Source organism: Balaenoptera borealis, assembly GCF_965194805.1.
Source record: "Balaenoptera borealis genome assembly, chromosome: 21".
NCBI classification, from domain to species: Eukaryota; Metazoa; Chordata; class Mammalia; order Artiodactyla; family Balaenopteridae; genus Balaenoptera; species Balaenoptera borealis.
This window is the reverse complement of record NC_138880.1, coordinates 6,641,458-6,654,665: the sequence shown is the minus strand read 5'-3', so window position 1 is coordinate 6,654,665 and position 13,208 is coordinate 6,641,458. Positions and strand designations below refer to the sequence as shown.

The 13,208-nt window shown below is 36.6% G+C and overlaps 1 protein-coding gene across 3 annotated transcripts in view; it reads right to left on the bottom strand.

Moving 5' to 3' along the window:
• The window catches only part of LOC309619623 (disintegrin and metalloproteinase domain-containing protein 18-like), a 103,785-nt gene that overhangs the window by 44,322 nt on the left and 46,255 nt on the right, over positions 1 to 13,208 (bottom strand). For all 3 annotated transcript variants that reach the window (XM_082374996.1, XM_082374994.1, XM_082374995.1), the window contains 2 exons: positions 10,775 to 10,911; positions 7,274 to 7,457 (listed from right to left, as the gene is read on the bottom strand). In XM_082374996.1, coding sequence (XP_082231122.1) covers positions 7,274 to 7,457; positions 10,775 to 10,911 — 321 coding nt within the window. The remainder of the gene's footprint in view (positions 1 to 7,273; positions 7,458 to 10,774; positions 10,912 to 13,208) is intronic.

The following is a 13,208-nucleotide window of genomic DNA, read 5'->3' as shown; positions in this document are numbered from 1 at the left end:
AAGGGGCATGTTGATGGGGATTTAATAAAGAATGAATTGGGGCTTCCCTGGTGGCGCAGTGGTTGAGAATCTGCCTGCCAATGCAGGGGACACGGGTTCGAGCCCTGGTCTGGGAAGATCCCACATGCCACGGAGCAACTGGGCCCGTGAGCCACAATTACTGAGCCTGCGCGTCTGGAGCCTGTGCTCTGCAACAAGAGAGGCCGCGATGGTGAGAGGCCCGCGCACCGCGATGAAGAGTGGTCCCCACTTGCCGCAACTAGAGAAAGCCCTCGCACAGAAACGAAGACCCAACACAGCATAAATAAATAAATAAATAAATAAATAAATAAATAAATAAATAAATAAAAGAACGTGAATTTCTAAAAAAAAAAAAAAAAGAATGAATTGGATGTAGTTTGACTTTAAAAGAAATAGCTATCTATTTATTCCAATTTCCATGTGTCTTTCAGTTTTGTTAAATCATTTATACCTTTGAAGTACTGGAAAGAACTTACTTTATTCCTATTTGTTACATAGTTTTATTTTTTTAAGAGTGTAGTAAACTTGCCTTTTTAATTTCATTCTCTACTTATTGACTTTTAAAAAATAAAGACTATTATTTTTGTCTTAGGTATTCCACTACTGTATTCCAACCGCAACATTTTTCTTTATTGTCAAATATAATGGATCTGCTTCTAATGATTCACTATTATGTATTAAATTTCTTATAAATTACTGGTAGAAAGTTTCTTCAAATTAATGATATTAAATTTTATTCTGAAGCACGTTCTTGAGGAAGGAGTATTTAGTGTTATAGATTCTTCCTCAATTAGTTGTGATACATATTTTCTTTTAGTATAATAATCACATGAATAAATTAATTTATTAGTATTCTTCAGAATAAACCTCATTTGGGCATATTTTTCTTTTGATTATACTTGTGGATTTACTTGTTAATATTTATCATAGGAAACTTACATTTGTTTGTTACACTAGACCATAGTGTGTGTTTGTGTGTGTGACTTTGTGATGCTGAATTTTTCTTTACTACTAAAATTAGTTGAAAATTGTATGTTTATTATCTGCCAACTAGTTCAAATCAGACGCTGTCCAAATGTGGTTGGTAGACCTCGGGAGGTCTCTAAGATATTTTTAGTGGGTCTATAAGGTCAAAAATTTCTTAATAATAATTAGACTTTATTTGCCTTTTATATTGTGCTGACATTTGCACTGATCGGGTAAAAGCAATAGTGGATAAAACTGCTGGTGCTCTAGTTTGAATCAAAGCTAGTGGTCATTGTATTATTCACCATCATGCACTCTAAAAAAAACCAGTTTCATTTAAGAATGCCTTTGGTAAAGCTGTAAAAAATTACTAATTTGCTAAATTTTAACATTTGAATACTCCCCTAATATTGTGACAAATGGAGAGCATGCATAAGCTCTTTTCATGCATAACCACAATATATTCTCAATTACTACAGATTCTCAAGGAAAACACTTATGTGATTGTTTGAATTACAGACCGAATAGTCACATTTATCACAGAAAACTAGTTTTTATATGAAAGAACAACTTACAGACAAACCATGGTTATTCAGGCTTGGGTATTTGGCAGATGTTTTCTTAAAAGTGAATGAGGTATGCCTGTTACTTCAAGGAAAACAACTGAATTTGAATCTTTCAAGTGAAAATTAGAATTTTGGAAAACTTTTATCCATCGACAGAGGCTTTAGTTTCCCATTAATTTTCTGATGATATTAGTGATGATATTAATGAATATAAGATTATGGTGTTTCATAATGAAACATGTCAACATTTAGAAACTCTGCATAATTCAGTGAACCAAATGACCAACACATGATGTTACAAAAATATACATGTGTAAAAGGTCCACTTGAAGTGTAATATAGACCAATGGGCTTTAGTGTAATGGGGTATAAATAATCCACTAATTTTGGTTTCAGATTTAACAATGCAACTAACCTTTTAGAAGTTTTCACTTTTCAAGTTTGGTGTAGTAACAAAGTAGAATATGCACAGTTTTCTGAAAAGTTATTAAAATTCCCTCCCATTTTGTAACTATATACTTGTTTGAGGATGGATTTATATGGATTGGGACTGCATTTGGAGATGATGAATTTGGAGAGAAATCACAATTTCATCAATATCGATTCCTCCAATCTTAAAATATGGCATATTCTTGAATTTATTGAATACTTCCATGATTTCTCTTAGCAATACTTTGCAGTTTTCTATTTAGTGGTCTTGTTCATATTTGATTAGACACAGTCTTAAACATTTTATGTTTCTTGGTGCTATTGTAAATGGTGTTATTTTAAAATTTCCTTTTCTAGGGGCTTCCCTGGTGGCACAGTGGTTGAGAATCTGCCTGCCAATGCAGGGTTCGGGCCCTGGTCTGGGAAGATCCCACATACCGCGGAGCAACTAAGCCCATGCGCCACCACTACTGAGCCTGCGCGTCTGGAGCCTGTGCTCCGCAACAGGAGAGGCCGCGACAGTGAGAGGCCCGCGCACTGCGATGAAGAGTGGCCCCCACTCGCCGCAACCAGAGGGAGCCCTCGCACAGAAACGAAGACCCAACACAGCCAAAACTAAAAATTAATTAATTAATTAAAAAAAATTTCCTTTTCTAATTTATTGCTGATATAAAGAAGTCTTTTGACTTTTGTAAATTATGTAACCAATGACCTTAGTAAATACACTTATATATACAAATTATAATTTATTTCTAGATTATTTTGGGTTTTCATTGTACCCAATCATATTATTAGGAATGATAGTTAAATTTCTTCACTTCCAATTGTTATACATTTTCTTAATTAATGTTAGTCTTGATTTTTTTCTTTACTAGTGTTAGTAGAGGCTTATCCATTTAATTAATTAAATTTATTTATAACAAGAACTTGCATTTGGTTGTAGGATGTTTGGATACAGAATCTGTACTGACCATGAAGGTGTTACAGGTCTCCTGATGTCAGCACTGTTAGCACAACTAACCAATCATTCTCTAATGATCTTGGTTTTCATTACATTTCATTTTCACGTAGTTCAAATTACTGTCTACTTTCCCTACTGATTTCTTCATCCAGGTTATATTCTCCTTCCTGATTTCTATCCTGGTAGTTTCAGGCATTTATACTTGTCCTTTCCTATTCTTGTATAAATGAATAGGAATATTCTTGTAGCTTATACTCCACATATTGGGGAACCAATGTGAGGATCTGTCAGCTTCTAAGTATGTCACCTCAGTGGGTCACTAAAGAACAAGCAACATGACCACAGGTTAGGATAATGAACCTATTGGATCTACTGTTAAGATGGATTTTTCAAAGATGCCGGGTATCACCTGGATTCTCTATAGGCCTACGCTACTCATGATAGCAGTTTGGGTCCTCTTATGTGAGTCTGTTAAGTAAAGATTCTCTATTCAGTCATCCTACAGTGATCTGGGTATTTCCCATCCCCCAGTGAACAGCTACCGCAAATGGCTGGAGGTCACTTTGGAGGGGAATAACTGAGGAAATTGCTACTTTATATCCTTACTTGGGTATTGTAGGATCTCACCCTCAACTTGAACAATGAGCTCTGGCTCTGAGACTGGCTTGGTCCAGAAATTTAACAAGGGATTGTGAATTTCCATTAGTAGTAATTGGCACCAGTCATTTGCTCATCTCTTCTTAATTTTCAGTTACATACATCAAGGGATATCATCATTGACTAACCAGATCTCTTTCTCTCTCTTTTTTTAAATATAAATTTATTTATTTATTTACTTATTTTTGGCTGCGTTGGGTCTTCGTTGCTGCACGCGGGCTTTAGCTGTGGTGAGCGGGGGCTATTCTTCATTGCAGTGTGTGGGCTTCTCATTGCAGTTGCTTCTCTTGTTGTGGAGCACAGGCTCTAGGTGCGCAGGCTTCAGTAGTTGTTGCACACAGTCTCAGTAGTTGTAGCTCGCGGGCTCTAGAGCACAGGCTCAAGAGTTGTGGTGCACGGGCATAGTTGCTCTGTGCCATGTGGGATCTTCCGGGACCAGGGATCGAACCCATGTCCCCTGCATTGGCAGGCGGATTCTTAACCGCTGCACCACCAGGGAAGTCCCTACCCAGATCTCTCTTAATCACAGCCACTTGGCCTCTGCTATTTTGGAATTCAAGCATCCCTAGTGCCACTGGGTGCCCAACTCCATGATGGTACTTCCAACCATCAACCCTAGTCTATAGAAGAAAGCTACCACTGAGATTTTCTGCAACATCAGAATCTCCTCAGAAGTGCATTTCCTCATTGCTTTAGTGAAAGGAGTGTACTCTGGGCCATCCAGATAATTAGGTGCTAGATTTTGTAGTATCCTTATGTTCTATTAAAATATGGCCACAACTCTGAACTTTTGACCCTTTCTGTATTACTCCGTTAAGGTTGTTCTGGCATATCAACCTCATTTATTGTAGGTCAGATTGTTTCCCATCTTCAAGGTTCCATCCAGTGGCAAATCAAGGCTGGCCCCAGGTTACCTTGCCAAGGTATTAAACCCTGATTCACTAGACAGCATCCCCCTGATTCACTGGACAGCATCCAGGCTTATATTTTAATATCTTGGGGTCAACATCCTTAACATCCATCCCTGGCATGTTCTCCATGTTCTTGTCCACACATAATAGCAAATTCTACAATTAAAAAAAAATAAACTTCTTTATTCCAATAGCAGAGGGTATGTCTTCACTTGGGCTGCATTTAGACTTGAGACTAGTTAGTGGTCTAGTACCAACAAGGGAAGGCAGGGACAGATCTTGAGAAGAACAGGCATCATCTTGTGAGACATCCATCTCATCTAAGTCTCTCTGGTCCACAGGCAACATGATGCTGCTCTGCCCCCCAGGGGGAGAGCAGTAACTTCACAGCCCAGGGGCTTCTGAGGGATTTGGAGGTGTTAAGTTTCTCAAGTGCATCTATTCAAATGTGCCAAGCCCAGAAATGAGTACATGAGTATATATTACTATCTGGCCAGCATGAAATCCACTTTCAGAATCCTATCTTGAGGGTCTGCTTCCTAGGACAATTTCCGGTCCAGCTAATGTGGTTTGAGTTTCTCCAGAGACAGACTCTGAAACAATGATGCATATGAGTAATTTATTTGAAAGGCGTATTAGTCCCCTACTGATGCTGTGACAAATGACCACAAACATAGCGACTTAAAATAACACAAGTTAATTTTCTCACACTTTCTGTAGCTCAGAACTTCAGACAGGTAAACTAGGTCAGGTTCTCTGCTTACAGTCTCACAAGGGTAAAACCAAGATGTGGGGAAAAAGCTTCCTGTTTCTTTGGTGGCTGTCAGCCAATGGCTTGTCTTTTCTCCAAGAAACTATCAGCATTTCTTCTTGTGCTTCCATGTGTCTTCATCCAGAAGTAGCGGCTTGAGTCCCTGTCACTCTCCAACGCTACTTGAGCCCCCTTCTGCCACATCTCTCTGACTTCACCTGGAGAACATTCTCTGTTTCTAAGGGTTCATGTGATTAGCCAGGACCCACCCATATAATCCAGGATAATGTCCCCTCTTTAACGTCCATACCCTTAATTAGTTCTGCACATTACCTTCTGCCATGTAATATGCATATCCACAAATTCCAGGGATTCGAGTGAGGACGTATTTGAAGGTCCATTCTGCCAACCACCAAAGCGCTGGTATAGGATGTTAGGGAAGGGAAGCAAGCCAATACGAGTGGGTTTGTGAACTGTTTGCTGCTCCTGTAAGATAAAGCTAAATCCCACAAGTACCTCTGGGAAATGATACAGAATAGGGGACAGCAAACATTTTCTGTAAAGGATGAAATAGCAAATAGTTTCAGTTTTGCTGAAATGCTATGCCATATGGTCTCTGTTGCAACTATTCAACTCTGCTGTTGTAGCACAAAAACAGTCATAAACAATATGCAAATATATGGGTGTGGCTACATTCCAATAAAGTAACATTTACAAAAATAAGTGGCAGCTGAATTTGGCCCACTGGCTACGGTTTGTAGAACTTCGATGTAAAGCACGCCTCAGAAAATTTCCTCGTAAGGGGCAAGGAATCTGGGACATTTATTCACCATCATAATTATCTGAGGGCCGATTGCTAGTCCTGAGTACATTAAGTCCTCCTTGATAACTGGCTGAGTATTCTACTCTACTGAGGCCAGAGGAAGCACTGCAACAGAAAGTATCAGACGCTTGAAGCAAAAACACTCTACAGGAACAGTCAATGCCAAGGAAATACTGGTAGGGCATTAACAGCATCTGCTGTAAGTGTTAATCTGCCTACAGCCTGCAGTTGTGGAAACTCACAATATGTAGATTTAGCCCTAGATTATGTTGCTTCATTTTATCCTTCATTAAAAATAACTAGAATATTTGGCAAGTAATTGCCACATATTTAAGGGTAGGTGAATGCAAGATGAGCACAGTACTATGTATTTATCAAAAAAACTAAGATGACATTGGAAAATCTGAGATAGTTGGAAAACATGTATACATATATACAGAGACACACACACACATACATATACGTATAAACTTTAAGAAATGGTAGATGATTAAGAGAATGTGTAGGGATTTAAAGTTATGTAAACAAGTAGTGGTTAGCTATTTTTGTAGGTGGATAAGAAATTCATATAACTGCTGGGGGAGTAATCATGAAGAAACTTTTTTTTATTTAATAGGGGGAATTATTAAATATTACAAAATAATGATACTATAACATACTAAATATCTGGTCCTATCAGTTGAGAATAGTGTGCATTGACCATTTGGTTGATGGAACTATAGTAGATTACATATTTATATTTAGAATGAGTAAACAGAACAAATTTTGATCATCCTGAAACTGAGAAATGCAGGAATGTTTGAGAATAATTAAGAAACATCCATTATAATGTTTAGACATCCTTGCAACCATAAGAAACAGAAAAAAGTTGGACCAAATTCAGAAGTTTGTAGAGAAAACAGAGACTGAGGTCATATGATTTAGGCTAAACGGGAATTCATTTAGTCCATATATTCAAAATCTCTCTGCTGGCATAATTGCGAACAGTGTCTTCAAACCAAGGTTTCATGACTCATTTGCCTTCTCAGCTGAAGAGATGTGGGGAAATGACTCATACATCTTAATTTATCCTCATTTTCACATCTTAATTCTACTGAAGACTTAGTTGCATATATCATTCCACATATGCCATGACCACTTATTGGAAACATAAGAAATTGTGCTCAGTTTTCAGTCTTAATTACTCACCTGTTCACTGTCACAGTCACATTCTTCCTGAGGTTCCAAAATCCCATTACCACACACCGACTGATTTTGATATAATGGTTTCAGTTTTGAAAAGTTCTGAAGACACTGACCCTCAAATGTTGAAACAAAATATCTATAGTCACGCATGCTGCAGTTGCTAAAAATCTTTATACCACTGGAAACCCTAAAAGGAAATAATAGTCCTCAGGTTAAATAAACCTAGCTAATAAAACCACGTCTAAACAATGCTCCATGTATTATGATATGAACTGCAAGATGGCTCAAATGAAAAACTTGTACCTTGGCAGAGACAAAGTCAAACATGATTGATTTTTAATTTATCATTTCTTACCTTTAACATTAAAAAAAAAGCATTGAAAATGTATCTTTACAGGAAAGCAATAAGGTATAATGGTTAAATCTGTCTATCTATCACCTAACTATCTATCTACCTATCTTTCTCTCTACCTAATATGCTCTTCTCTTACACATTGAAAGCTTCCTTCCCTTATTTCCATTAAATATTTGCTCAAATGTCACCTTCTAGAGAGGTCTATCTTGACATTATCTGAAATTGTGTCCCCTCCCATATTATCCTTCTAATTTCAATATTTATTATTCTACGTAGTAGTTTCGCATCATGTAAAAATAAGATTTTTTATTTGTATCTTTTAATATATTTTCACATGACCTAAACTTTACACTAAAATATAAGTCTTTTGAAGTTTTATATTTTCATGCTCATTTCCAGTGGGCTGTCTAGTAGCTATGTCTAACAGATGTCCAATAGACATTTCAATATACGAAGTACAGTATTGAACTACTGTTCTTCTCCATCAAGTCTGCTCCATCCACTGTTCTCAGCTGCTGGCAACTCCATTCTTCTGGTAGCTCAGGTTGATAACATGGGTGTGACCCTGGGCTTTCTGCACTAATACACACACACACACACACACATGAATATAACACATCCAATTAACAATTTTTATATGGATTGCATGTTGAAATGATAATATTTCAGATAGACTGGGTTAAATAAAATATTTTATGAAAATACATCACTCTAATTAATTTTATCTGCTTTAAAAATTTTTTTAATGTTGCTACTCTAAAATTTAAAGTTCTATATGTGGCTCACATTTCATTTCTATTGCACAGTGCCACTCTACACAATCATGTCTGAAATAATCATGCCTGAACAACTATATCTGAGATGACATAAGTCCTGGGTTGTCTCCTGAGCCTTCGAGGAAAGAAATATATAACTGCCAAGGTTTCAGAGTTGGTAGTGTCTGAGAAAAAACGTGAAATGCTTTAGCCTTTACTGGCATAGCCATTTGTAATGGGATAAATAGGGGAAACTGGGAGGAATATCACAAGGAATAATAGTATTTAAGCAAACTTCTGTATTACTTTCAACTACTTTTTTTTTTTTAAAGGAACATTTATTTATTTACTTATTTTTGGCTGCGTTGGGTCTTTGTTGCTGCGCAGGGGCTTTCTCCAGTTGCGGCGAGCGGGGGCTACTCTTTGTTGCGGTGCGTGGGCTTCTCATTGCCGTGGCTTCTCTTGTTCCGGAGCACGGGCTCTAGGCGCGCGGGCTTCAGTAGTTGTGGCTCGCGGGCTCTAGAGCGCAGGCTCAGTAGTTGTGGCGCATGGGCTTAGCTGGCATGTGGGATCTTCCCGGACCGGGGATCAAACCGTGCCCCCTGCTTAATCACTGCGCCACCAGGGAAGTCCCAACTACATTGTTTTAGTCGGCATCTGTGCCATTCTGCTTCTGTAGGCCACTCTCGTGCAAAAAGCTACAAACTCTGAGCACTGACATCCTTTTACACAAAATTAGTTTAAAAATAGACAGGGGCTCAGACGTTATTTTCTACTTGGACCATATGTTTTCTGAGTGAAAATTGAAAGTATTAATTAGAACTTGGAACTTTTATTTAAGGTGGGTACAAAACAATTTAATTTTTTAAACCTCTGCTTAAAAGATGGCCATGGGAAGGAAGAAATGCAAGTGAGAGAGATATATATAGATATACACACATATATATATATATATATATATACACACACACACACATACATACATATATAATAGACACAAGGCATTTGAAACAAATATTAAATAATTGGCTTTTTTGTGGGGAAGACTACCTCTGGGTCTAAAGACAGCTATAAAATAAGGTGGGCTAAGGCAGCTGCCTTGAAATACTTTGATTTCTTATCCAAAGTTCCAATTGCGGGGTAGGAAAAAAATTGAAATAATTATTTCAGGAGAACGCAGCATCCTCTGCAGCCCTAACTGTTTCTGATTCCATGGGCATTAACTTGGCAAAATGTCAACTACCTGCTTTCTTTTACATAGGCACTTCGGTAGCTGTTTGAATGAATCTTAAATTTGTAATTACAAAATATGTCTTCAACAAGTCCAACAATCCTATCACTTTCCTAAGTCATTTCTAAGTTCCAGTCTCCAAGATAAGTGTTTCACATCTTCTATCAAAGCTTCCTATCAGAATAAACCAGATTCCCTACATCTTTACACCTCCATTAACCAGATTCCCTACATCTCTATCTGTTTACTCTCCTAATGTTCTATCACAGTAACTGAATTCATCCTCTCCTCTCTAACTTCCTCCATGATTTTGCTCTTAAGTCTTCATTATATCCAACATTATCATCTTTTCTTCCTCTTCTCTTCATTTTGATCAATCTATAGGTAATATGTCATGTCTCCCATCAATAAAATCCCTCCTTTGATTATAAATCCCACCTCATAATCCCCAAAAGGTTGTCTGTATCCTTCATCTCCATCCTATTGCCCCCCACAGAGTTTATCAGGTTCCTTAAAAAGAATCTAAAATATTGATTGGGATTGCACTGAATTTATAAACCTCTTCTGGAAAAATTAGACATTTTATAATAGGTCATCTATTTTCTTAGTGCTGGTATACACATACTTGTACACATACTAATGGTTTTCAAGATTGATCACCCTGATGAATTTTTTGATGTTGTTGTTGTTCTGACTGTGTACTGATTCTGTGGCCTCTATGTAGGTAGTCAAGCATAATAACTGCAAAGAAGGACAATTATTTTCCTCTTCAAATCTTTTCTTCTTTTTCTTTCCCTCAAAATAATAGCCAAAGCTACTAGTACTACGTTATATTGTTAAGGGTGATTTTGCCTTGAGCAACAGATACAACAAGAACAAACACAACAACAGTATCTATGTGAATTCAATATTTCATAGTCTTCATAAATCTTTAAAGTTTCCCTCTAATTCCCTTGAGTGAATATTTCATTATCATGGGGTTTACCGCTTTCTGGAGTCTTGTATCATGTGAATAAATTCATTAGTGTGATATCTCTTCAGGCACAACATTCCTTCCTAATTTTTGACGTGGGATTGAGTATAAAAAATAAATTCATCATATCTTGTAAACAACCTCACAAATATATGTGTGAAATTAATTCAAAAGCCAAAACAAGGCTTACACTGCTTCATGATTCATTATGCACATAGCGCTTGGACAGGAACATTTATGGATGTCATCATATGTTAATCCTATTTTAAGGCCAAGCAGTTGAGCTGTAATAACGGAAAATCCCTCCAACGTTATTGCACCTGGATACTAAGATAAAGAAGGTTGAAGAGAAAACCATTATATAAGAAGAAAACAAAAGCAAGTAATACATCAAAACAGTTTTGTTCCTATAAAATTTTATATTTTAATACTTTTTCATGTTGACCATATTTTACATTTTATTTTGATAAATCATTGATATGACTATCCATACTAGTTAATTTATTAAGAAGCATGATATAAAGTAAAATGTAATCAAACTACCAATATGTACTGGTGTAAAATTAGGCACGCCCAGATTCTATAGCCTTAAGCACACTTAGTGTTTCTGATGTAACCAATATAAAACACATTTATTTAACTTTCTTATTAAATCAATTCATTAAATTAACAATTATGAATTCAGTATATACATGTGTCAGGCACTATGATAAAAGATGAGAATATAGTGGCATGCATGAAAGAAAAGACTTTGTCCACACTTGGAGCTTATATTACAAAAGAGGAGAAAGAAAATTAGTAGGAAATTAATAACGAACTCCCCAAATATAAAGAGATCATGAAAAGTGCTCTTAAGGAATGGAGTGCTCTAATAGAGAATTCTGAGGAGGGGTATAAGATACAGATAAGATACTTAGGAAAATCTATTTGTGGAATTGATGTTTAGGCCGAGATAGAAAATTTGGAAAATGACCCAGCCTTATTAATAGCGGTAGGGAGCTTGTATGGGAACCTGTTCAAAGGCTGTAGTATAATGAGTGAAGTGAAGGAATGGCAGAACGGAAGTTCGAGATATAGGCAAGACTATGGTAAAGAAATTTGGAGTGAGATGTTACCAGAAAAAGATTGGTGGTAGTGCAGAGTGGCATTTCTTATGATTTAACATGGATAAATAAACTGTGATACTTTTCTCATCTTTTTAATCATTACAAGAAAAATTCTTAGAACTTCTCTAATTTTTCTACATCAATAAAAATTTATAGTGAGTAAAACTGAATTAATACCTAAAAGAAAAAATATTGTGTGTATGTATGTGCATGTGTGTGAATGAAAACATAGAATATTATCTAGCAACATGGAAAAATGACTTAGTAGGTACCCTCTCTTGAAAAAAAGGGAAAATCCCAGTGTCAGAATTTGAAAGGAGGCTAAAGACAAATCAGAACATGAGAGATGATATCTGGCTAACCACCAAGTTTCAGGGCAAGATATAGGAACCAGAAGCTGGACTTTTACTGCCAACACACAGAAAGGAGAAACAGTCTTATATTTTCATATTTATATAGTTGAAAACAAATCTCCTGTATAAAGGCATGCTACAGAATAAAATAAGCCCTTAATTATACTGTGCAGGAAGAGAAGATAGATTACACACAAAAATTAATAACAGGAATAAAAAAGATGACATCAGTAAAGATCCTCAGATTAAAAAGAGCTATGATGTGCAAAAGAATGACATTGGAAACTTGTCGTATACCACTTACAAAAATTTACTTGAAATGGATTAAAGACTTAAACATAAGACCTGAAACTGTAAAAGTTTTAGAAGAAAACATATGGCAAAAGCTGTTTGATATTGGTCTTGGCAATGATTTTATTGGATTTCACATCAAAAGCACAGGCAACAAAAGCAGAAATAAACAAGTGGGACAACATCCAACGAAAATATGTCTACACAGCAAAGGAAACAATCGACAAAATCAAAAAGCAACCTTTGGAAATGGAGAAAATATTTGCAAACCGTATACCTGATGAGGTGATTTTAAAAATATATAAGGAGCTCATAGAACTCAATAGCCAAAAAGCCCCAAATAACTCAATTAAAACATGGACAAAGGGGCTGAACACTTTTTTCCCCCAAATAATACATATGAATGGCCACCAAGTATATGAAAAGATGCTCAACATCTTTTGTCATGTCAGAGAGATACAAATCAAAACCACAGTGAGATATCACCTTCTACAAGATAGGATCGATAATATCAAAGAGAGATAACGAATGAGGACGTGAAGAAAAAGCAGCCCTGGTGCACTGTTGGTGGAAATGTAAGCTGATACAGTCATTGTGGAAAATAGTATGCAGCTTCCTCAAAAAATTGAAAACAGAATTATCATATGAGCCAGCAGTGCCACTTCTGGGCATATACGCAAAGAAAACGAGACCCCTTTCTGAACTCCCATGTTCACGGCAGCATTATTCTCAATAGCCCAGGTTTGGAAAGAACCTGCATGTTCACCAGTGAATGAATGGGTAAAGAAAACGTGGTAGCTATACAGTGGAATATTAGTCAGTTATAGAAAAGAAGGAAGTCCTGACGTTTGTGACAACATAGACGACCTTGAGG